We start from the raw sequence: 24,223 nt of genomic DNA, 5'->3' as shown, positions 1-24,223 counted from the left end.
TCGTCTGAGTACGTCTCACAAACGCTCATGCGCGCCATGCGTTCCCTGCACCCTTCTCGCCCTCACTGATGCAGTAGTACTACCTGCCTGAAATCAACTCGCTGGAGAACCCGGTGTACATGAACCAGTCGTTTCAAGCGATTGCCTGTCTTGGGCTGACGATAAGTTTATTAGCGCAAATAGCTGCACAGCCTGCGATGGTAAATGTTATCAGTGTGTTAATAGGGCTACTGAGTGTAGCGAGTGCAAACCTGGAAATATTCTTTCTGGCACCACCTGCGAGGCCTGTACTGCAAACTGCGCTAATTGTCCTGAAGACAAAGCAGTATGCTAAATATGCTCGAATGGCTACTTTTTAAAAGACGACTAATGCGCTACTTGTTCTGGGAATACTACTGCAAAATGCTAGTGCGGTTAAGCCGTCAATTGTGCTACCTGTGACTCTTCAGACTCATTAAAATGCGGCACCTGTCCTACCGGATTCACTAAGTAAAGGTTAGGTTATTGCGATCAGTGCGCACATGGTTACTTCGGTGTCGGCAATGACTGTGCGAAGTGCAGCTAATCCTGCAAGACCTGCATGAAAATCACTGAAACGTGCATATCCTGCAATGATAAGTTTACAATGAGCATCAATCAGACCGGCGAGGTGAACTGTTCCGATCCTGTTACCGAAGGAAAAGCTTGCGTTTCAGGGGTGGAAGTACCCTGCGGAAGCGAGTAGTAGATCACCACCTGTAAATGCTAAACTGCGCTTAATTGCTTAGAGTGCAACAGCGAGGATCCTACAAAGTGCAAGTTGTCCATGAAAGTATTCAAATTCGAATATGGGCTCTGTACTATTTGCGAAGACGGTTACGATAGCCTGGGGGACTTTTGCTTCGCGTATTAAGCAAATTCAGGTAGAAATCTGTCAGGTGGCGCAGTAGCAGGTATCGTGATCGCAGTGTTAGTAGTTTATGCGCAGTTTGAGGTGGCCATGTATATTACTTCATCAAGAAGGCCAAGAAGTGAAAAGTATTTTCATTTTTCACATTAGTATTTATTATTATTATATAGATACATATGAAATTATTATTTTATCACCCATCTAAACTATATCAACAAGACTCAGCTGAGTTGCTATACTACCAAATCCAGGCTTCTAGTAGGTTCCTAGTCAAATGCTAGACATCTGGGAAGTTTTCTAACTTTTTCAAAATATATTATAATAAGTTAAGTTGTTTATAGGATATAGAGTTTACCAATTATACTATTGTGTTAATATTTTGAGATTATAGAAATAACACCATTGGACGGTTTAGCGTAACATGTATGCGTATAATACTCTTTTTAATACAATAATCACGCCTTAAGGTAATCTTTGGGTGTAGGTTTATACTATTCAAAACATTAAATTTATATAATCTTCATTTTCAACTAATGGGTGAGAATATAAAACAATAATATTATATAAAATATCATTTTCCAATATTATATCCTATTCCAAATGAACGTATTTAAAGGTTTAAGATTCTTCAAAGTGAAAATACTTAAGTAAAAGTAATCTTGATATAATTCTTAACCAGAAATCTATTAAGTTATCAATATTCCATATTTTATTAATTTAATCAATAATATATGTCTATAGTACATATTACCAATTAAAGTAATTATATTTTTATGAAAAATGCAAATATTGTTATTTTATCAAACTAGATATGCTAAATTTAATAAAAGTAAAATATATATTAACGTATTAAATATTAATTATCACATATATTTCAAAATCCTCTAAAATCTAGTAATTACTTTTTATATACTGTATATATAGTTATTCAAATTACGCGACGTTATCTTAATTTGGATATTGAAAATTTATATATACAACTAATAATAAGTTAATGTGAAAAACAAAATCTTAATAAAAATTAATATAATCATATATAGCTAGTATAACGAAACCCATATAACTCAGAATGCAAGGCACCTGCTCTGGATCTACTAACAATTGCACAGGGAACAACTTCTGCCCAGACTCAACTACGGCTAGTACTGCATGTCTGCCATGCAAGTCTGAATGTCTCACGTGCTCGGGAACTACAGCTAGTAACGCAATCTGCAAAACTTGTCGTCCTGGAATGTACCTTACGACCAGAAAAACTTGTGCCAACTGCCACCCCACATGTCTCACTTGCAAAACTGATAACGAATCTTGTACAAGTTGCAGGACAGGGGACCAACTGCTAGGCAATGTTTGCGTTACGCCCTGCACATCTAATGCTAACTGCGCCAGCAACCAGTTTTGTGGCGCTAAATTCTGCTATACTTGCTTAAGCAGCTGTATTTCGTGTGCAGATACAATATTCGACTGTACGAGCTGCTCTAAGGGCTATGGGCTTATAAGTTCTTCCTGCAATAAATGTACCGTTAGAAACTGCGATAACTGCGACGGATAACTTAACACCTGTAAAATATGTAGTCCTGGTTTTAGACTATAAGGTACGTCCTGCTAGCCATGCACAGTTGAGAATTGTGCGAATTGCGCCACAAGTAAAGATACCTGCGAGCTATGCAAAAATAACTTCAGCATGAGCAACAATACTTGTACTTTATGTACTCAAAATCTTAACTAAAAATGTTAATGCGGCAATGCTGAAAATTGCACAACATGCGGTGCTAAAAATTCTAATATTTGCGAAACATGCTTACCCGGATTTTTCAACAAAAATAATTTGGAAACTGACACTTGCAAAGCCTGCGATGCGAAATGCGCAACCTGCACCGCATAAAACACCTGCCAATCATGCAAAAATGGTAACTTTTTAACTGGAAATACGTGCAATTCATGCACGACTACTTAAACCACTTCTTGCACGTGCTCAACTGCCAAAAACTGCTCAACCTGCGATCCTTCCAATACATCAAAATGCAAAACATGCATCCCAAATTTTGACCCCTCTGGATCCACCCCTTGCATGAATTGCTTGCCAGGATTTTTCAAAACAACCAATTCCGATGTCGATGCTTGCACGGTATGCCATGTTAACTGCACAACATGTAGTTCTGTGTCAGATTGCACAGCTTGCCAGGGCGGGTTCTTGCTCGAAAACAAGAGTTGCGTCGCCTGCGATGACGCAAACTGTAAGACTTGCCCAAGTAATAAAAGTACCTGCACGGCGTGCAAAGATGATTTTTCGATGCTAGAAGGGAAATGCGAGAAAAAATGCAAAGTAGGCGACGGAAAATGCGCTGTGAGCCAAATATGCGACGATATATGCAAAGATTGCACGAATAACTGTGCCACGTGCAAGGATGCTGTAGACACGTGCTTGACGTGCGAGGCTGGGTTCATTTTAGCGGGCGATAAATGTGAAGCGTGCCCCAAGGATTGTGCGAACTGCGATGGCGACAAAGCCATCTGCAAGGTTTGCAAGGATGATTTTTTCGCCTCAGATAAAACCTGCACTAAGTGTGAGGGAAATAATACGGAACAGTGCAAGTGCGGGGAAGCAGTTAACTGCGCTACCTGCGATTCTTCTGAGATGGGAAAGTGCGGAAACTGCATCACTGGCTATAAAAAGGCTGGTAATGAGACCTGTTCAGCCTGCGCTGATGGCTATTTGATGGTTGGAATTGCCTGTGTGAAATGCAATAATAATTGTGCTACGTGTTCCGAAAGCCTCGAAAAGTGCGACACCTGCGCCAATTCGCACACAATGAGCATCAATTAGACGTGCGAGAATAATTGCAAGAGTACACTTGAGGATGGAAAGGCATGTACGGCAGGAGAGGTAGTGGAGTGCGGTGGAAATGATCAGATAACTGCGTGCAAATGCCAAAATACCGCAAACTGCTTTAAATGCGATAGTTCAGATGCTGCAAAATGTGAATCCTGTATCTCAGGATACAAACTAGAAGAGTAGAAGTGCAACAGCTGCATGGATGGGTACATTACCGTTGGTACTTTCTGCTTCCCCTAAAGCGATACGTCTAGTACCAACCTATCTGGTGGCGCCATTGCAGGAATTATCATCGCAGTTCTGGTAGTGGTGGGAGGAGTCGCCGGTGGTGTATTCTGGTATATGAAGAAGACCAAGGTTAATTAGGAGACTGAGAAGTAGAATTTTAGCAGGTAGTGATAATTTACTTGGTATCAGGGTTTATGGGCAGTAAGCTGGAGATTCGAGTGGAAAGTATTCTATCGTTTCGATACGAGGGAGCATCATCTATGGTAAATTGAACTCTCCATTAATTCTTTCAGCAAAAGTAACATCTTCTACATTAAATTAATAATAGTCAATTACTTATTCATTGACTAAAGCATTTGAGTCTAATTAATTAATTTTAGTAATTATGTCATTAAATTATCTAATTCTTTTCTATGAGATAACTCCTTAAACCCTATCGTTTAGATTATTGATCATCTCATTGTACTTTTCTGTTTTAGTTCTTAATAATTTAATCTACTTGTTTTTATATACAGATGAGATTTGCTTTTCTAGTATTAGTGGTATTTATTTATTATTCTAGTTTATTTAATATTTTAAAATAGATATATGCTTGTAATCTTTTTAATATTTATTGTATTAATCTAATTTAATTTTATCTGATTCTTATTACGATCTGATCTTTCTAATCTTACTAATATCTTGTTTCAATTGTTTAGTTTAAGAATCATTTAAATCATCCTATGATATTTCAAATATCTTATTTTTCAATAATTTAATATGATGAAGCTATAACTTTTATTGCTATTATTTTTAGTAGTACTCTTAAAGAGATAACTCCCTCTTGAAGTATTGTTATGTAACTTGCTGCAGCTTTTGCAGAATACCTTTAATGTTTGATTATACAAACGCTGTGTGGTTGTGTTCCATTTTATAAACATAAAAATAGTGTTTTCAAGAATTACTATTTTATGCTTTTACTTTTTTGAGCTTGTTTGATTAAAGACGCTACTAGTTTGATTCATAGGTTGATCAATTCGATTTTTGCTAATGCGACCCGACCTTTCAGCAATCGCTAAGGCGCTAGCTTCCTTGCCGTGTTACCGACAGTAATATTTTTTTAAAGGTTAATAGTTGGTAACTATTTTTAAAACTAAGAGAAGCAATATTTTTTAACTCTAAGAGAAACCAACTATGGATTCGCTTTTAGCGAATGCAACTGGTAGTAGTAAGTAATACAGATTAAATACATAAATCTTGGGAAAGTTATTTTTAAAACATTCAAACCTTTTAAGCGAGTAACGCGACTCTGAAAGGATTGAATATTTTGAAAATGACTATCGCAAGTGTATGTATTTAGTCTGTGTTACATACTACTGTGCGTGAAAAAGAAAAAATATTAGTAGTGCGGGATAAATAGTAGTAGAATTAGGGTGGGTCGTGTGATAATTATTGTGCTTTTGGTGCTAATGGAATGTTTAAAATGGAGCTGGTAGGTTGGTCAAAACGTGTATGTGGAAGTAATTTTTGTGTTACTAGGGCTGTAATACTTGTTTTAACTGCAGATTTCGCTGTGAAGATAGGCGGTGTGAGTAGTGCGTCCAGGGTTTCGTTTTAGAACATAATGAATGTAGGTATTGCAATCATGAGTTTGTGTAAGTGGACTGACAATGTTTGGTCTAATTAGAGTATGCTACGACCAGTTGGAAGGTTACTGGGATTAACATTTTTGTGTTTTTCATGATGAGGAGCATTTTGATATTTGCTGATTTATGGTACTTTGCTGTGGTTAAGAGGGGAAGATTCAGGTTGTTGCTGACAACATTGTTAAGTATATCAAATGTACACATGTGCGACGAATTGAAGAATACGAAGTATCTCCGGTAAGCTGTATGTGAGTAGCTGCAGCCGATCACTGATGTGCCAGTCAAAGTGAGAAAAACAAATTGTCAAGTGTGGGTGCTATATTAAAATATTTGTTGCTGATAGGATGTATTTTAGCATAAAATATTAATTTCTAATATTAGCTGCTATCCACTCATTTACTAGGCAAATGATGAAATAATTTAATTAGTAAACCAGCATTATGATATACCTCAATATTTTAAAAATTATGTAGATATTTTTATTGTTGAATGATTTATTTAAAATAACTTAATTAAAAATGGCAAAATAAATCAGCACTTTTCGGTTTTAAGACCGTCCTTCCAGAAATAGAAAAGGGGAGTTTCACCTTCCCACTTGCAGATAACGATAAAGCAGTTATCGAGATGCTCATAGTCATCATTGTGGATATAATAAGAATATTATTCAAAAGTCTTCTTATCCTTACAGTGAGTATTCATGAATTCCTTAACTTTTTCCATAAAAGCTTCTTTAGCTTCGTCACCACCTTCCTTCTTGATCTTAGAGATAATGGGTTTGAGGAAAGACTTAACGTTAGCTTAGAACATTTTAGCAGTAAAAGTGTCAAGTTGGAGTTCATCTAAACCTTAATAATAAGGAATGTCTATAACCTTTTCAATTTCGTCTTCAGGAGTACCTTCTTCAACATCAGGTGCAATCATCTTACCTTTGACAACGTAGAACAAGGGATCTTCGATATCTTTAGCAATGATAGCCTCAGAAAACATTTCATGGTTACGTACGATGTCCTTATAAATTATCATTTATAGCGAAGGAGTGGAAAAAGGAATGTAAAACAAATATTGATAGATAATAATAATATAATTATAAATTTTATATCGAGCATTAAAAATATAATTATATTATATTATAATATTAACCACTTAAACAATTCACATAAAATACAATAATAATTATTTTTTAATCTTCATAGGTTAGATTCAATAAAACTGTTATAAAAGGTTAAATTTACGTTAATATTAAAGCTAATTAAATATTTTCACTACAAATTCTGAATTATTTCTAGTAAATTACTCCTAAACTGATATATTTTATGCCAAATTTATTACTAGTGACTTTACATACTTAAATAAGATAGTTATTAAAACTTTAGTCATTATAATTAACAATTATAAGGCTTTTATTATAAGCTCTCCATTATTACTAACTCCACTATAATAATTCTAACTAAAGTGTCAAACCAAAAATTCAGAAGAAGTTAGTTATGATAATTTGACTTAGTACATTACCAATTTTTCTAAAAATAATAACTTAACTTAGGTGAGTATGATCTTTATCATAACATAAAACAGTAAATTAGCTTATAGTTTCTATTATCTTGATAATTGTTCTAAAAATTACCATATCACATCTATTTTAACCATTCACTATGCCTTCCTTTATTACCTATCAGCCCACAGTAACCTACTATCAAACAATTTGATATTTTAAAAGTAACGATTGCAAAAATTACTATTACTTAAACCTAACTATCTTATAAAGCAGCTATCAAAATTAATTCATTATATTCTATGCACAAACTATCTATTTCTTGCTAGCAACTGCATTTATGCGACCGAATCCCTCTCCCCTCACTCATTCCTCCCTGATAAATACCACATCCCAAACCCACTTATCACTACCCTCTATCCAGTGATTTCTCCCAACCTCCTAGCGCTCCATCCCCATAAAAATTTTACGTAAAATCTTAAAATATTATTATCATTATCACAATTATTATACATTTATATACAATAAATACCTCGACTTTTTCCTTATTATTATATACATATAACCGCATTTAAAAATTTTCCCCAGTTTCTGAAACCGTTTCTACCAAAATCCTATATTATAATATAATAATACACATATCAAATTATCCCTTCCACTCACTTTTTCCCTTTCTTGCCCTTCTTTTTCTTCAGCTCAGGCGGGTCCAGCGCCTCGACCATTTTTTCGATCACGAATCCCCGAATTCCCTCGCTGCGCATTTCGCGCGTTTTCTGCACCGCCTGTTTCATGCGCAAAAGGAAAGATTACTCGTCTTCCCACTCCTTTTTTTCGCTCTAATTTCGCATATCTTCGTCTTCCAAATCCGAAATCTTTTTCGATTTTTCACTCCTTTCTTGTTCGAGAAGCTATTTTTGCGTCGTCAAAACGCTAATTATGCCCTCCTGGCTCTGCATCGTCTGACTGCTCAAATTGCTCATCTGATTGTAGCTGGAATTGATTTCGTTGAAGAGGATTTCCTGGCTTTTGCTCTCGTCCGAAACGCTCTAAATCATCAATTTGCACTTTTCCAATTGCAATTCGATTTCAATTTTCCGCTCCCTTTGCGCTTCGTCGCCGCCGCTTTTCAGCTCCACTTCGAACAGTTTTATCGTGTTTTCGGCCCGATCTTTCTGGTAAAAAAGTGCCTATTTGAGTTCATTCAGCTCAGTATTGCGAGTTTTCACTTCATTTTCGTGCCTTTTGCGCTCCGTTTCGATTTCGAGCTGCATCGCTTTGACGCGTTCGCGCGCTTCAAGTTCCTTCTGCTGGAGCTTCTGCTGCTCCTGGTGCACCATGTAACGCTGCTGAATTTCGGTCTCTAGCGACAAATATGAGTTTTTGAGGTTCAATTCCGTAATTGCTGACTTTATCCATTGCAGAAGGTCCGAGCGGTGCTGCTGCGTCTTCACGAGGTTCTCCGTTACCGTCGGGTTCTCTTTCAGGTTCTTGCAGAGCTCTTTGGTAGATTCGCGGATTTTCTCGGCCAGAAGCTGCACCTGGCCGTTCAGGAGATTCAATTCCGCCTTTGTGGCGTTTTCGAGCTGTTTACGGTCGCGCTGCAGCACGAGTTGCGAGAAGTCGGATTCGAGCGCCTGCTGCGAGTGGATGATGCGCTGGATCTCCTCGCCTACGTAGAGCGTTAATTCGTCTTTGTGCTGGTCCAGGTTCGGCGCCAGCTCCTCCAGCAGCGTCAGTTTCTTCTTAGCGTCATCGAAAACCTCCAGGGCGAGGTGTACGTCGATTTGGTTCAAAATAGCTTGTTGTGTGTTGTTGTCATCGTTGGTGTGCGATTCCGTCATTAAATGCGGAGCGAAATTTTGATATATCAATATTATATAATATTAGGAGAAAAATCGGAAAAGGAATAAAATGTGAATATGGTGATGTAGATTTGAGTTGTTTGGGAGTAAATGGGAGAGAATTAGAATTTGGGGATATTAAATCGCAGTTTTGAAGTAGTGCGGCATAGAGATTTGTGTTGCGTAGTAGCTAAAATTTAACTTTATTTTTAGGTAATGATTTGCGCTTTATTTGGTATTTGTGTGTTATAATTGCCTTAGCATGTTGGAAACTATTTACACTGAATATAAGGTTCCTGAAGAAACACAAAAATCTCATTCTAGAATAGCAAAATCGCTGAAGGTAAAGTTACTCTGCAGCTCCAATATGCTTAAAGAGTTATACTCAGAGCTGGCGGTGAATGAATTTACTGAAGGCTCCACCTCTATCACTTAAACTATTATGTCTTTATACACGCTCAACAACTCGTTTATTTTTTCAATTGCCGCACGCTCGTTCTAATCTTCAATCAGACAAAGAGAAATAAGGTTTTACTCTTGTGTATATTCCTATAACATTATACCAAAACTCCAGACATCAACGGAAAACGATACTTAGTCTTATGTAAGTACTTCTGGTGCAATATATCCTGGTGTACCTATTAAATGATGACAATCAGAGCTCGACCCATTCAATAAAACTTCATCACAACCAAAGTCTGCAAGCTTAGCAATTATTTTGTTGTCTTTTTACATTAACAGTATGTTTTCAGGCTTTATATCTCGGTGAATCATATTTTACTCTTTCATCATTAGCATTGCCTGAGAAATATCATAAAACAGCTTAAGGATTTGAGGTTATGCCAGTTAAGAACTATAAAGTTTCATAAAATGTCTCAAGTCGCCAAATTCTGCATACTCCTAGCACATGAGGATATAAATAGTGTCATTGATTCGTACTTTTTCCATAAATTTGATTTATATTATCGAATTATTGTTCTTATTTTACTCCATAAAACAAGCCTCGGAACTAGCCTGGTTAATCTAAATTTAATTCCTGACCTCAATAATTTTAAGAGCAAACTTATCTCCATCATTATTTTTAACCAGGAATACGTTACCAAACGACCCTTCGCCTATTTGCATAATTTTTTTAAGATTCAAATTAAGCAATACTTGGTCAAGGGTTGCTGTATTTACGGTTTTAATGTGACCTATACCTTAACAGGTAGATCGAACTTCATTATCCAGTGTAAAGAACTAAATGTAACCTAGTCTGATATTATGATCTGGCTCTATCATATTGGTTAATAAGTCAACCAGGTTTTTATTTTAAATTTGCAGACTTTCCAGAAAGCACGATTGACTATATCTATCGAATATATCCTTATGAATTTGGTATGAAGTTTTCAGTAAATAGTATAAGATAACACCAAAACTCCAAAAATCAGCTTTTTCTGTAATAATATTCTATTGAACTTCTGGGGCGGTACAGTCTGAAAATTATCTAGTTAAATATTTAAAAATCTTTGAAATATTGGCTACAATCTTTATTCTAATCCACTTCTTTTATACTTGAATAGCAAAATCATCTAAACAATAACCACCAAGAAATATAGACTACTGAGCAAGCTCATATGACGCGTACACACATTTAGTGAGAATATTGTACGCTTCCTAAATTGTAAATAGTTTTTATTATTCCTTAAACCCTGCTAAAGTCTACAATATTGGTTGCTATGTAATTATAATCTAATCTGTTGTAATTTTATATTCAAAAGGATGTACAGACTTAGCATTAAGGTACCTATTTAATATATCCTATAATTATTAAATATTCACACCAGATGGTATTTAGTATTATGACGACTAACTTGTTGTTCTCATTTTTAAAAATATTTTAATCTCTAAATATGTATTATACTGTATAAAATTTAAGTTACTAAATATATACAATCAATTTATAGGTAAATTTTGGTTTATTCTAAATAAATTACTCATTATAGTTTTAGCATAAGTAAATCAATACTTTATATAACTAATCATAGAAATTATTTTCTGAATTAAGTCTAAACACAAATTGTTGTATTATTTTTATAAATATTATATAATAAATTTGTTAAAATACTAAAAATATTTTATTAGTATAATTTAATTATGGAATCGACGTCCTTACAAGTTAATATTATTTTATATAAACTTAAAAAAACAATATTATATAATTTTATATACATAAACTAATCAAATTTAATAATGACTGATATTAACACCACAATGAATAAATCTATATGGTGTAAATATAAACCTACAAAAAATTCACTATAATATAGCAAAGTCGCTAAAAGTAAAGTTACTATTTAGTTCAGATAAATTAACAGAATTATATTATGAGTGTGAAACTGCCGAGCTTGTAGATTATTCAACTTCATGTACCTATACTACTTAATCTTTATAGATTTGTAATTTTTAATTGATAACCTCAATTTAAGCTCGTTAATTTTAATCTTCAATTAAGCACATTGAAATCAATTCTTATTCTTCCGTATATTCTTGAAGCATTACACCAAAACTCCAGACATCAACGGAAAACGATACTTAGTCTTATGTAAGTACTTCTGGTGCAATATATCCTGGTGTACCTATTAAATGATGACAATCAGAGCTCGACCCATTCAATAAAACTTCATCACAACCAAAGTCTGCAAGCTTAGCAATTATTTTGTTGTCTTTTTACATTAACAGTATGTTTTCAGGCTTTATATCTCGGTGAATCATATTTTACTCTTTCATCATTAGCATTGCCTGAGAAATATCATAAAACAGCTTAAGGATTTGAGGTTATGCCAGTTAAGAACTATAAAGTTTCATAAAATGTCTCAAGTCGCCAAATTCTGCATACTCCTAGCACATGAGGATATAAATAGTGTCATTGATTCGTACTTTTTCCATAAATTTGATTTATATTATCGAATTATTGTTCTTATTTTACTCCATAAAACAAGCCTCGGAACTAGCCTGGTTAATCTAAATTTAATTCCTGACCTCAATAATTTTAAGAGCAAACTTATCTCCATCATTATTTTTAACCAGGAATACGTTACCAAACGACCCTTCGCCTATTTGCATAATTTTTTTAAGATTCAAATTAAGCAATACTTGGTCAAGGGTTGCTGTATTTACGGTTTTAATGTGACCTATACCTTAACAGGTAGATCGAACTTCATTATCCAGTGTAAAGAACTAAATGTAACCTAGTCTGATATTATGATCTGGCTCTATCATATTGGTTAATAAGTCAACCAGGTTTTTATTTTAAATTTGCAGACTTTCCAGAAAGCACGATTGACTATATCTATCGAATATATCCTTATGAATTTGGTATGAAGTTTTCAGTAAATAGTATAAGATAACACCAAAACTCCAAAAATCAGCTTTTTCTGTAATAATATTCTATTGAACTTCTGGGGCGGTACAGTCTGAAAATTATCTAGTTAAATATTTAAAAATCTTTGAAATATTGGCTACAATCTTTATTCTAATCCACTTCTTTTATACTTGAATAGCAAAATCATCTAAACAATAACCACCAAGAAATATAGACTACTGAGCAAGCTCATATGACGCGTACACACATTTAGTGAGAATATTGTACGCTTCCTAAATTGTAAATAGTTTTTATTATTCCTTAAACCCTGCTAAAGTCTACAATATTGGTTGCTATGTAATTATAATCTAATCTGTTGTAATTTTATATTCAAAAGGATGTACAGACTTAGCATTAAGGTACCTATTTAATATATCCTATAATTATTAAATATTCACACCAGATGGTATTTAGTATTATGACGACTAACTTGTTGTTCTCATTTTTAAAAATATTTTAATCTCTAAATATGTATTATACTGTATAAAATTTAAGTTACTAAATATATACAATCAATTTATAGGTAAATTTTGGTTTATTCTAAATAAATTACTCATTATAGTTTTAGCATAAGTAAATCAATACTTTATATAACTAATCATAGAAATTATTTTCTGAATTAAGTCTAAACACAAATTGTTGTATTATTTTTATAAATATTATATAATAAATTTGTTAAAATACTAAAAATATTTTATTAGTATAATTTAATTATGGAATCGACGTCCTTACAAGTTAATATTATTTTATATAAACTTAAAAAAACAATATTATATAATTTTATATACATAAACTAATCAAATTTAATAATGACTGATATTAACACCACAATGAATAAATCTATATGGTGTAAATATAAACCTACAAAAAATTCACTATAATATAGCAAAGTCGCTAAAAGTAAAGTTACTATTTAGTTCAGATAAATTAACAGAATTATATTATGAGTGTGAAACTGCCGAGCTTGTAGATTATTCAACTTCATGTACCTATACTACTTAATCTTTATAGATTTGTAATTTTTAATTGATAACCTCAATTTAAGCTCGTTAATTTTAATCTTCAATTAAGCACATTGAAATCAATTCTTATTCTTCCGTATATTCTTGAAGCATTACACCAAAACTCCAGACATCAACGGAAAACGATACTTAGTCTTATGTAAGTACTTCTGGTGCAATATATCCTGGTGTACCTATTAAATGATGACAATCAGAGCTCGACCCATTCAATAAAACTTCATCACAACCAAAGTCTGCAAGCTTAGCAATTATTTTGTTGTCTTTTTACATTAACAGTATGTTTTCAGGCTTTATATCTCGGTGAATCATATTTTACTCTTTCATTAATAATAATGCCTATGAAAGATCATAAAACAATTTTAAAACCTAAGTTTAAGATAGTTATGTTCCATACATTCTCATAAAGTACCTTAAATCACCAAAATCCGCATATTCTTAACCAAATAATACAAAGAATTTATCATTAATGCGCACTTTCTTCATAAATTTTATCTAAATTATATAGTTATTGTTTCTATTTTACTCCATAAAGCATGCTTCTGAGCTAGCTTGGTTTATTTCCATTTAGTTTCGAACTTCAACAACCTTTAATGCAAATTAATTAGCGGTTTTATCTTTGACTAATAATACATTTCCAAAGGACCCTTGACCTAAATTTCTAACTTTATCCAGCTTTAAACTTGATAAAACTTAGTCGAACGTAGAGGTATTTATTGTTTAAATATCATTACTATGAAGGCACACATTTCTTATTTCATTATCAAATTAGAAATATTAAATATATCCTAATCGTAAGTTATAATCTTGTTAAATCAAGTTTGAAATAAAGTCTACAAATTTTTTATTCTATATCTGAAGACTTTCTAAGAAACTAACTTAACTGTACCTATCAAAAACATCTTTGTGTATTTTATATTTAGTTTTTAATAAATAGTATAAAAGAACTCCAAAACTCCAAAAGTCGGCCTTCTCTGTAATAATATTCGTTAAAACCTCAGGTGCAATACAAGATGGGTAATTTGCTGTTAAATATTAAAATATTTTTTTAATATTAAGGACAATTTTTATTTTAATCCATTTTTTCTTCAAGATAACGATAAAATCATCAAGCCTATATCCACCTATAAATAAATTTTATTAAGCCAGATCATAGGATGCGTAAATACATTTCGTTATGAGGTTGTATGCTTCTTATATAGTAAATAATTTTTAGTTTTCCTTAAAATCTGCCAACGTGAATTTAAATGAATCTTAAATAATGATAAGTATATTTTCTTCTATTTTATATTAAAATTAATGAACTGATTTAGCATTTTAATATTTTGTTAGTATGCTGATTAACTATTTTACATCGATTCCTTCTGGAATAACATACTAGGTTGTTTATATAGTCTTTATCATTTTTATTTATTCTAAATTTAATATATTACTATTTAAATTATAATAAACTTTTCGCTATCACTTTAAAGAATCCTTTTCGAAGTAATCATCCATTATATATTAATTTAGATTATTTACAAAGAATCTAGTGCTGTAAAAATTAAATTTTTTATAATAATACTAATACCAATAAATATTTACAATTAAAAAATATTTAATATTAAATATAGTTTTTACAGTTAACTAAAAACAACAAGTAACTAGTAATTCCTCTATTTGTACTTCATAACCCCTTAACGCTGCAGTCAAAAACAAAATACTTTTCGATGTATTCGTTAATGGAAGCCAAAATTACTTCTTCAACCCCAATCCTGAGCTTACTGCTACACAGAAAAACATGGCCAAGCTTCTGTCCCAATAACATAAATTTATCCATTTATGCCTTATCAGCAACATCAGAAAATGTCCCTAATATTGTAAGTAGGCAGTTTTTGTTGGGCAATTCCTGACGAGTTAAATTGTATTATTAGGACAATAAATAAGGTTTTCTCACGTCAATACATAAAATACAAATATTTGCGTTCTAATAAAATCTTAACTCGGTTTCAGCGAATGTTACGTATGGTTACAGTGGATGTCCAATTAGTACTTTCTGTGCAATTTGAGGCATTGATACATGAACTTCAGTAAAACTATTATCTAGAAGCTAATACATAAACTGACTCTTTCCAGCTCCAGCAGGCCCAGTAATCAAAACTGTTATTTTTATACTCATTAATTACTACACCATTATTATATATAATTATTAATAGATATTTTTCATACTTAATATCATTATTATAGATTAATACAACAAATCAGATTTTTTTCAACATAATTGTTTTTTTTACCGATCTGTTTCCAAACCTAGGTATACAAAATCAAACCCCACCTCTCCCTTATCTTACGTAATAATTTACCCATTTGCCTTCCCAACTCAACCTGTCTTCTACTCATTAAAATAATCATAAATTTTCCTCCACAATATTTTATCTTATTATTATATGATTTATTTAGTAATTATATATTTTTTCGCATTTCACGTAATTTTATATTAATATAACTATATACAATTAGTATTTTTAACTCCGCTCCGCAAAATGCATCCTGAGCTTCCCGATTTCCCGTTCGGCAGCTACTGCGATTTCTGCTTCCAAGCGAGCGACGAATTCAGCGAATTTGACTGCGGACACGCGTTCTGCGCGGCGTGCTGCGCGGAGGCGCTTGACTGCTCCTGCCCCTTCGACTTCCAGCCACTGCAGAACGCCAGAGTCAGGCCCGCTGAAAGGTGCAAGAACTGCAGTGCTACCGCCGCCGTCGCCTGCCGTGCATGCGATACCCTACTCTGCGAGAAGTGCGACCTCGAAATCCACTCAATTTCAGTTTTCCACTCCCACGTTCGAGAGCGCATCAACGAGCAAATATAGCCCCTAGCGTGCATGTGCGACACCCACCAAAGCGCCCTGTAGAGCTCTGTGCTCGTAAAAAGCAATTTTGAAGTTTAAAAAATAACACACTTCTGCCCGGAATTGAACCAGCTACTTTGCGAATTTTGCTCTGAAAATAACGCCTACTGCAACTACACCATTCTTCCAATTAATTTAGCTTATGATATAATGAAGGCAAATACTCAAGAACTATCTAATTTAACACGAGAATTGGTCGTGAGCCTCAAAAATTAATTCCACAAAGTATTATCTATTAACGAGGTGAATAAGAACCTGTTAAGCCTGTCGCTGGACCAGGCAAAATCGCTCAAAGTCGAGCTAATCAGAAAGGTCGAAAACCGCTTCAAAAGCCTCGAAAATGAGCTCCAAAACGTCTTCGAAAAACGCGAAAATTCCGCTTCAATTTTGCTGAAAAAACTATCTAAAAAAGCGCTTTCGCTCTCAAATTTGGCAATTTCGTCCGAAAAACTATCAGCGCACCGGAAACTTGAATGCTTTTTACTCGAAAGTGCGGAAATTGGAGCGGTTTTGAGCGAAAAAATTACTCAAGAAAACTAATTCAAATTCGACTTTTCACTCCCTCTCTCAAATCGGTTCCCGACCATCGAAAACGGCATTTAAGTGTCGCAAATCGCGCTAAAAAGCGAAGATTTGAAGGCCGAAAGCAGCGTCGCGAGGCCGAGTTGCTGCGCAAAATGCGGCATTTTGATCTGCAAAAGCGAGCTCGAGCTAATCGCAAAGAAGCGGAAAGGCGCACTTTTAGGAGTGGAAAATCAATTTCTAATTCACATTTTTCTTGACTACAAAAGCGGGGACGCAGGATCGCGTTGGGTGCGCTGCGGGGGCTGCATGAGCGAAATTGGGCGTTTTAGCGAGGGTCCTGGGGGGAAATTTAGCGAGGGGCTACTATTTCTGAGTAAAAATGGAGTGAAGTGAAGGGGGAGGAAGGGAATGTGATATAAGTTGAATAGAATGGGAATATCAATGGGAGGAATTGTAATGTTAATAGAAATGAAAATGAAACCAACTTAATTTAACGAAACTGAATCTAGACGACATTGCTAGCTTATATCGCACAAGTTTGCCGCAATTGATAGTCTATGCTTCAGATGGTAAAATATTGCATGCAGTAATAAAGTTAGTTAGCTTCCGGTGCTAAAAGTAATGTTATTTGAGTATGTGAACATCAGTTTATCATATTTTGCATTGCGCATAATTCGTGGAGTTTGCGTGTCGCTTAACGCTAGATTGGACTAGTGAGACGCAGTGTTGTAGTAATTTTCAATTGCAAATAGAACAGATTTCAAATAATTGGTATTTGAATTATAAAGTATATTAATAGATAATTTGCATAGTTAAAATTCTTGCATAGGGCTTCAATTTAAACTTCCAAATAAGTAAAAATAATAACACGGAAAGGCTTAAATAGCGAATATGAATCCTATGTATTGGGTTCCAAATTGAGAGTATATTTTTATTGCAAAACCTATTTAAAATATTAAGTTTATACAAGCAAGAGTAGTATAGGATAAATATACTTAGGCTATCAGTCGCTTAACTACATAAATTTTAGATTTTGTGTAAATAGACTTAATATTTGACAATTAAAATATCAAACTACGACATAAAATGCGATTTAACGTCAGCCTGAATATAATAATGAATTTTAATTTTGTACTTATTATTTATGTTAAATAAAGAGTTTAAATTATCATAAATTAAATATGATGTAATAAAAGTTGAAATAATTGTAAGCGGATTAACGCATTAGATATAAATTTTTGTAAATTGAGTCAGTATTAGTTAACAAACGATAAAGCATAAAAATATTATTTATGAATATATTTTATTATTCATTATTGCATAGTATACTACATCATTTACAATATTCGTAAAGGAAAATTAACTAAATATAGAGTAATATTAATGAGACTTATGTAGCAATACGGGAATATATGATTATATAGTTATGATATTCACTGTTAAACAAATTTCTGTATATATAAATAATAATATTGCAAAAACTGAATATGGAAACTTTATTTATATTTTAAACATATTTTAAAATATTGATATCAAATTTAATTGCTGACAATAGAAAGAATAAGTGAGCGCATCACTAACGACTTATTGAGCCTAAATTATAAAATTATTCTGGCGAATAGTACTTTATATTTATTTATCATAGTTTAGTCAATAATAGAATTTATAATGTATATATAAATCTTGACACTTAAATATAAATAAAATTATATATTATTCTATTAATTTTGTAATATTTTGATCATTTCTTCGCCTTCTTGGTGAAGTAATACGCTAGACCCCCTCCGACAGCTCCTACTACCACCAGCACAGCAATCACAATTCCGGTCACCGCACCGCCTGAGAGGTTCCCAGATTCCTTTCTGGGGGCGAAGCAGAAGTCTCCAGTCTGTTCAACCCCATCATCGCAATTTTTACATTCATCAGCCTCTAGCTTGTATCCAGGCAGACAGGAACCGCACTTAGTGTTATCAGTTCCGCAGATTAAGCAGTTCTTCGCATCTGTACACTTGCACTCCGTTATTTGGGCTTCATTTCCGCATGCTGTAGTACCGGTCCCAACGCAGGCTTATCCATCTGTTTGCACTGGATTACAATCAGCCTGACAGGTTTAGTTGATGGTAATCTGATTACCAGGCTTACATGTATCACATAAATCAAGGCCTTTGGAACACGTAGCACACTTATCGTTGCATTTTTTGCACACCATTCCTACCATTAAATAATCCCTATCGCAGATAGTACAGGTACCATCTGTATGCTTGTCGTAGCCAGTGATGCAGTTTCCGCACATTTTGCTATCGCCACTACTGCAGGTAGCGCAGTTAACTGCGTCGCCGCACGTGCATGTTTCCGTCATATTTCCATTACACACAGTACATTTACCATCTTTTAAAAAATAACTGTTCTAACATATTTAGCATACTGCTTTGTCTCCAGCGCAATTTTCACAATTTGTCGGGCAGGCTTCGCAGGTGGTTCCAGAAAGCAGATTTCCTGGTTTGCATTCGCTGCACTCAGTAGCACTATTAGCACATTTCGTGCATTTACCATCGCAGGCTGTGCAGGTACCGGAGCTGATAAACTTACCGTCGGCGCAAGACATACAGATATTGGCATCAGGTCCAGCACAGGTGCCACAAGTCGCAGAACATGCCGTACATGCAGTACCACTGTCCTCAGCGTTAGCAGGACAGAAAAATCCAGTACTACAAGTGGTCGTATCAGAATCTGTACATTTGTTGTCCATTTTTAAAATAAATGTAATAGTTATTCTTATATTCATATTGGATATGCATAAGGAATATGAGTTTCGGTTTCTTATTGTCTTTAAATAATAAGTGATTATACTTTTATATGAAACACATATTTCAAATACACTTCTTAATACATTAGTAATAACTTATTTTATTTATAATATTAGCATCATAAATGAAAAAGCAATCTTATGTTTTATATTCCATTTGTGATTATTATCATGCTAATATTAAATTTGAATGTAAATTTTACGCTTTTCAAATCATTAATTACTAAATTTCGATAGTGACCAAATATACCAAAAACTTATTAATTTTTATTTTATTATTATACATTAAATTGGTTAATAAATTAACTAAATAAAAAAAACTTGATTTTGATAGTGACAAAATTAATAATTATTCGTAAAGATTGACTTCAAGCAAAACTAAGAAATAAAATCTATAATTTTGCATGTTTAGCTATTCACTCCCAATTCATCCGTAGCGCAACATTCTATTTCAAAAACATCAAAATCGCACAGTTATAGAAACTGTAAGAATTTCAGTTTTTATCAATTCACATGACTTAATCTTTTAAGCAGAAAAATATTTCACAGTATCACTTAATGTTATCAACCTAAAATTTGAAAATTAAATATCGCTACATATTCTATAATCGCAATATAAGTTATTAATATTATCAAGCGTTTGATATTAAAATTTCTATTTTGTCAATTTAATTCTGTAATTTTTCATATTATAAAACTATATTATTCAACATCATTTCTTTATTTCTTAATGAAGTAATAAGCGAGCCCACTACTATTATAACTCCAGCCAACATGCTACTGATAGACTTATACTCGAGCTTATTAACGTTTAATAACAGGTATAGTCAACTTTTTAACTACCTACTGCACAATCTTTGTGAAAATCTTCTTTCAAGGGATAGCCAGTATGGCAAATTACGAATTTATTAGTAAATTTCCCAGTGAATTTTTCATATATAAAAATACAATTACGATTATCTACTCAAGCTGTGTACACGCTAGATTATCTATTCTACACTTACAAAGTATTGTTGGGCATGCTCTATTCTGATACTGGAATATCCTGGTAGGTAGCAAACCTATCAGCAATAGGACAGTATATAGGTAGTTTTATAATGAGCTGTTACAATAGATGCTAATTTTTTTCTATGCATGCTTGTAAACTCCCATGGTCGGTTCGCTATATCAAGTGCAGGTCTGACCTGTATTAATATCATGCGTAGTTTTGTGCACTGTTTTAAGTTAGTAGGGTTCTCACAGGAAGCATGAAACAAATACAAGTATTCCCAGAGTCTGGTATATCGCAAAATTCGCTGTATTTGCAATGAGTCTCTGCAATGTATGTATTAGCGTTACTAAATAGGACATATAGACGTCACTGGTACATTTGAATGCGGTAAAGCATGTGTTGCTAGCTGACATTTTGTAGCCGGCGATGCAGGTGCCGCAAGTGCCGGATTTAGCAATTGTGCAGGTTGCGCAGTTAGCTGCCCCAGAGCATTCGCACTGCGCGGTAGTGTTCATTTCGCACGACTAGCAGGCCCCGTTGATGCCGAAATAGCCATCTTTACAGAGATTGCACACGTTCTTGTCTCCAGCACAATCTGTGCAGCCTGCAGAGCACGCCGCGCATGAACTGCCATCTAAAGCAAAGTCAGGAACGCAGCTTTTGCAGTTGGTCACGGTATCCTAACAGCTCGTACAGTTTTCCTAGCATGTTTTGCAGGTGTCTAGGCAGATTTGGTTGACTGTGCAGACTATATCGCCAGTGTTGCACTCCAACTCGCATTTCCCGCCAAAGAGCTTGTAACCAGTTTTGCATGTACCGCAGCTATTATTATCAACAGAACAGACCTTGCAATTAGCGCCATAACAGGCCTTGCCCACCTCTACTGATGTGCACTATATGCACTTCTTCGAGCAAGCGGCACAAATACGCTTACCCCTAGTTTCAGACCTGAAAAATCCATCCAGGTACTCAATGCACGCGGGAGCCTCCTTAGGGCCAAAATTACCGACGAAGTTTTTGTATTTATCTGCATTTCCCCCCCATGTGACACAATTTATCCAGGCACTCTGACTTGTTATCGCGGCATACCTCGCATCTCCCACCGTTAAAACAGAAATTATTTCTGCACGTTACACACATTTTTATGTCCATTGAACAGGTCTGGCAGTTCTCTACTTAGCACTTTTCGCCAATCTTGACGCAATTAATCGCACAGTTCGTGTAGGAACCTTTACTATCACGTATATAAGGAAACATGTAATTTCAGCATTTGATTTTCCTTCTTCGAGATTTGCGCTGCTGCGAACTACAGAATTTAGACGGAATTTTATGACCATTTGCGCCGTGCTGGTAGTATTTTTTTGCCATTTTAAGACCCGATATAAAGGTATTTGCGGATTTAATGTTGAGAAAATTGGATAATTACGCAGCAGCGTACAGAAATATGTGTAGTGATGCTTATCAGGATGAAGAGTTGGAAATGATGCGTGCACTAATTGCGCTGATCGTGCTGTTGCAGTAGGAGCTTTTTGCTTTGCGAGTGCGGAAGAAGGTAATCGTCTGTCTTCTGGGGCAGTATTAGGAATTTCGCTGGCCGTTAAATCGGTCGTGTTGGGTGCTTCTGGTGGAGTTTTCTGGTATCTTAGGAGGGCGAAAATCGCAAAGCGGAAAACAGTAATGAAGTGGAGGTAGTAATGATGAAAGTGAGTTGTTGGATGTAAATATTTATTAATTTAGTGTAGCTGCTTCGGATTTCAGAAATTTGCTTTTTGCGTTTTGGGGGTATGAGACAGATTGTACTTAGAGGATAGAGAAGTCGAAGTTCAGTTAAAAACTATCAAATATATATTGAAATATAGTGGAGGGAATTCATCATTCAGTTTTGGTCAGTATTTTTACTGATTCGTCAATTTGAAATTATATGTTTTACTTATTAGGTTTTACATTACTATTCTTTTAAACTAAATTAGATTTTTTCTTCATTTAAACAGCATATACTACTCCGCCTATAACAATGCCAACTACAGCTATTATGCCAACAGCAATTCCGATTATAGAGCCGCTGCTCATCTTATTTATTAATGGCAGACAGGCTCCGTCTACAAGAGATGCTTTATTTTTGCATTAGGTGCAGGAAATTTCGCTATCACAGGCCAGGCAATAATCTGGGCATTATTGACATCTATTACCTATAATTTATGACTGGCAGAAAGATCCTGATGCACAACGGAACATTTCATTACAGAAATCCTAGACACACTTTCTATCCGAATTAAAGCGTGCGTGACCAAAGCATTCAGTGCAGGTGTCTTTGTCAGAGCAAACCTTGCATAAATCAGGGCACTAAATGCATACATTCCCAGAGTCCAGTTTCTCGCACTGCTGGCCGTCAGGACAGCCCCTTATACTCGTGCATTAATCCTTTACACACTAATCATCCGTAGTGAATCTATATCCATCCAAACACTCATCACATGTATCAGCTGCCGAGCATTGCTAGCAATTTTGAGAACATTTTAGGCAGCGATTATCCTTTTTCAAGTAGCCAGTTGAGCATCTACTGCAAACCTCTAAAGTATTGCAGCTATCGCACCCTTCCATGCAGTTAACGCAAGTCGAACCAGTACTCTTAGCATCACAGAACTAGGTAGGTCCGCAGAGGTTATTTGTGTTGCATTCGCTCGGAACGCACTCACCACCAACCAGATCGTGGTGGTCTTTGCAGAGGCCGCATACATCCTTCGACGAACATGCGCGGCAGTTGGCTTTGCAGAGCGTGCACGTATTAGACTTCATATCAAGTAAATAGCCATCTTTGCAAATTTAGCATTCTTAGTGGCTGGAGCATTTTTTGCAGCTTTCTGGGCAAGGCTGACATACATCATCTATTGCTCTGTAACCCTCTACACACTCATAGCATTTATTATCTTCACAGTTTGTACAATTTTCTGGACATTTCTGGCACACTTTATTTATAAAATTATGGTCAGGTAAGCATCGGCTACAGGACCGTTTGCTAGTGCATTCACTGCAACCTAGGGAACAGGGCTAACAGTTATGGAATCTATCTTTAAAATATCCAGGGTTACAATCTTTGCATACCCATTATCCACTGCAGATGTTGCAGTCCTGTACGCATTTAACACACTAACCGTCTTTAACTATGTATCCTGGGATGCAGTTGGAGCATCCGCGGCTGCCACAATTTTCGCAGTTAGCTGTGCACGGCTTGCACGCATTATTCTCTAAGTAATACCCATATCGGCATGCTTAACATTTGCCAAGTAAAGACGCCGAGCACCTCTTGCAGTTGAATATTTCGCACTATTTGCAAATTTGGGGATTTGTTTTGTCAGTGGTTGGACAAGCAGTGCCTTCTGGACAGGTTTTTGTAGGGCAGATGTACGGGTTCATTTAATAAATACGAAAAACTGTATATATATTTATATATATATGAATTAATATAAATCTTATTATGTGTATCCATGTTTTTACCTATAATAACTATTATTGTGCGAAAGTAAAAACGATAGTTTTTAAAGTTTCTATATATATAAATTGTAATGTTTTTCTTTTTAACGATTAAATAATAAAAATATTATTATGGCAATAAAATTATATCCGTAAAAATACTACATTACAATAAAAACTTTCATGTAATGTGAAATCTTTATCCAAATATAATA

General features: G+C 34.5%; 13 protein-coding genes and 1 pseudogene across 13 annotated transcripts; 5 read left to right on the top strand and 9 right to left on the bottom strand. All coding sequences in view use genetic code 6, as the record gives it.

Annotated features, from left to right (window-relative positions):
- Window positions 1-91: 91 nt before the first annotated feature.
- On the top strand, window positions 92-1,014 carry SS50377_21658 (Cysteine-rich membrane protein 1; annotated as a pseudogene).
- A 944-nt stretch (window positions 1,015-1,958) lies between these two features.
- On the top strand, window positions 1,959-4,121 carry SS50377_21657 (Cysteine-rich membrane protein 2; the record flags this gene model as incomplete). Its single annotated transcript, XM_067905569.1, has 1 exon — window positions 1,959-4,121. The coding sequence occupies one exon, from the start codon at window positions 1,959-1,961 to the stop codon at window positions 4,119-4,121; it is 2,163 nt and encodes a 720-aa protein (XP_067766886.1).
- Window positions 4,122-5,262: 1,141 nt separating this feature from the next.
- Window positions 5,263-5,673, top strand: SS50377_21656 (uncharacterized protein; the record flags this gene model as incomplete). The annotated part of the gene is made up of 1 exon (XM_067905568.1): window positions 5,263-5,673. One exon carries the CDS (start codon window positions 5,263-5,265, stop codon window positions 5,671-5,673), a length of 411 nt encoding a protein of 136 aa, XP_067766885.1.
- Window positions 5,674-6,106: 433 nt separating this feature from the next.
- On the bottom strand, window positions 6,107-6,598 carry SS50377_21655 (Translationally controlled tumor protein-like protein; the record flags this gene model as incomplete). Its single annotated transcript, XM_067905567.1, has 1 exon — window positions 6,107-6,598. One exon carries the CDS (start codon window positions 6,596-6,598, stop codon window positions 6,107-6,109), a length of 492 nt encoding a protein of 163 aa, XP_067766884.1.
- A 1,125-nt stretch (window positions 6,599-7,723) lies between these two features.
- SS50377_21654 (uncharacterized protein) lies at window positions 7,724-8,905 on the bottom strand (the record flags this gene model as incomplete). Its single annotated transcript, XM_067905566.1, has 1 exon — window positions 7,724-8,905. One exon carries the CDS (start codon window positions 8,903-8,905, stop codon window positions 7,724-7,726), a length of 1,182 nt encoding a protein of 393 aa, XP_067766883.1.
- Window positions 8,906-9,220: 315 nt separating this feature from the next.
- Window positions 9,221-10,771, bottom strand: SS50377_21653 (Kinase, ULK; the record flags this gene model as incomplete). Its single annotated transcript, XM_067905565.1, has 1 exon — window positions 9,221-10,771. The coding sequence occupies one exon, from the start codon at window positions 10,769-10,771 to the stop codon at window positions 9,221-9,223; it is 1,551 nt and encodes a 516-aa protein (XP_067766882.1).
- Window positions 10,772-11,200: 429 nt separating this feature from the next.
- Window positions 11,201-12,751, bottom strand: SS50377_21652 (Kinase, ULK; the record flags this gene model as incomplete). The annotated part of the gene is made up of 1 exon (XM_067905564.1): window positions 11,201-12,751. The coding sequence occupies one exon, from the start codon at window positions 12,749-12,751 to the stop codon at window positions 11,201-11,203; it is 1,551 nt and encodes a 516-aa protein (XP_067766881.1).
- Window positions 12,752-13,180: 429 nt separating this feature from the next.
- SS50377_21651 (Kinase, ULK) lies at window positions 13,181-14,731 on the bottom strand (the record flags this gene model as incomplete). The annotated part of the gene is made up of 1 exon (XM_067905563.1): window positions 13,181-14,731. One exon carries the CDS (start codon window positions 14,729-14,731, stop codon window positions 13,181-13,183), a length of 1,551 nt encoding a protein of 516 aa, XP_067766880.1.
- Window positions 14,732-14,993: 262 nt separating this feature from the next.
- On the bottom strand, window positions 14,994-15,500 carry SS50377_21650 (Ras-like GTPase superfamily protein; the record flags this gene model as incomplete). The annotated part of the gene is made up of 1 exon (XM_067905562.1): window positions 14,994-15,500. One exon carries the CDS (start codon window positions 15,498-15,500, stop codon window positions 14,994-14,996), a length of 507 nt encoding a protein of 168 aa, XP_067766879.1.
- A 349-nt stretch (window positions 15,501-15,849) lies between these two features.
- Window positions 15,850-17,133, top strand: SS50377_21649 (uncharacterized protein; the record flags this gene model as incomplete). Its single annotated transcript, XM_067905561.1, has 1 exon — window positions 15,850-17,133. One exon carries the CDS (start codon window positions 15,850-15,852, stop codon window positions 17,131-17,133), a length of 1,284 nt encoding a protein of 427 aa, XP_067766878.1.
- A 36-nt stretch (window positions 17,134-17,169) lies between these two features.
- Window positions 17,170-17,457, top strand: SS50377_21648 (uncharacterized protein; the record flags this gene model as incomplete). The annotated part of the gene is made up of 1 exon (XM_067905560.1): window positions 17,170-17,457. One exon carries the CDS (start codon window positions 17,170-17,172, stop codon window positions 17,455-17,457), a length of 288 nt encoding a protein of 95 aa, XP_067766877.1.
- A 1,024-nt stretch (window positions 17,458-18,481) lies between these two features.
- Window positions 18,482-19,489, bottom strand: SS50377_21647 (Cysteine-rich membrane protein 2; the record flags this gene model as incomplete). The annotated part of the gene is made up of 1 exon (XM_067905559.1): window positions 18,482-19,489. One exon carries the CDS (start codon window positions 19,487-19,489, stop codon window positions 18,482-18,484), a length of 1,008 nt encoding a protein of 335 aa, XP_067766876.1.
- A 1,293-nt stretch (window positions 19,490-20,782) lies between these two features.
- SS50377_21646 (Cysteine-rich protein) lies at window positions 20,783-21,874 on the bottom strand (the record flags this gene model as incomplete). Its single annotated transcript, XM_067905558.1, has 1 exon — window positions 20,783-21,874. One exon carries the CDS (start codon window positions 21,872-21,874, stop codon window positions 20,783-20,785), a length of 1,092 nt encoding a protein of 363 aa, XP_067766875.1.
- A 535-nt stretch (window positions 21,875-22,409) lies between these two features.
- Window positions 22,410-23,951, bottom strand: SS50377_21645 (Cysteine-rich membrane protein 2; the record flags this gene model as incomplete). Its single annotated transcript, XM_067905557.1, has 1 exon — window positions 22,410-23,951. One exon carries the CDS (start codon window positions 23,949-23,951, stop codon window positions 22,410-22,412), a length of 1,542 nt encoding a protein of 513 aa, XP_067766874.1.
- Window positions 23,952-24,223: the final 272 nt, after the last annotated feature.

Source organism: Spironucleus salmonicida, chromosome 2, assembly GCF_000497125.1.
Source record: "Spironucleus salmonicida strain ATCC 50377 chromosome 2, whole genome shotgun sequence".
NCBI lineage: Eukaryota > Fornicata > Diplomonadida > Hexamitidae > Spironucleus > Spironucleus salmonicida.
The sequence above is the reverse complement of the archived record's forward strand: the minus strand, read 5'-3'. Positions and strand labels throughout refer to the sequence as shown.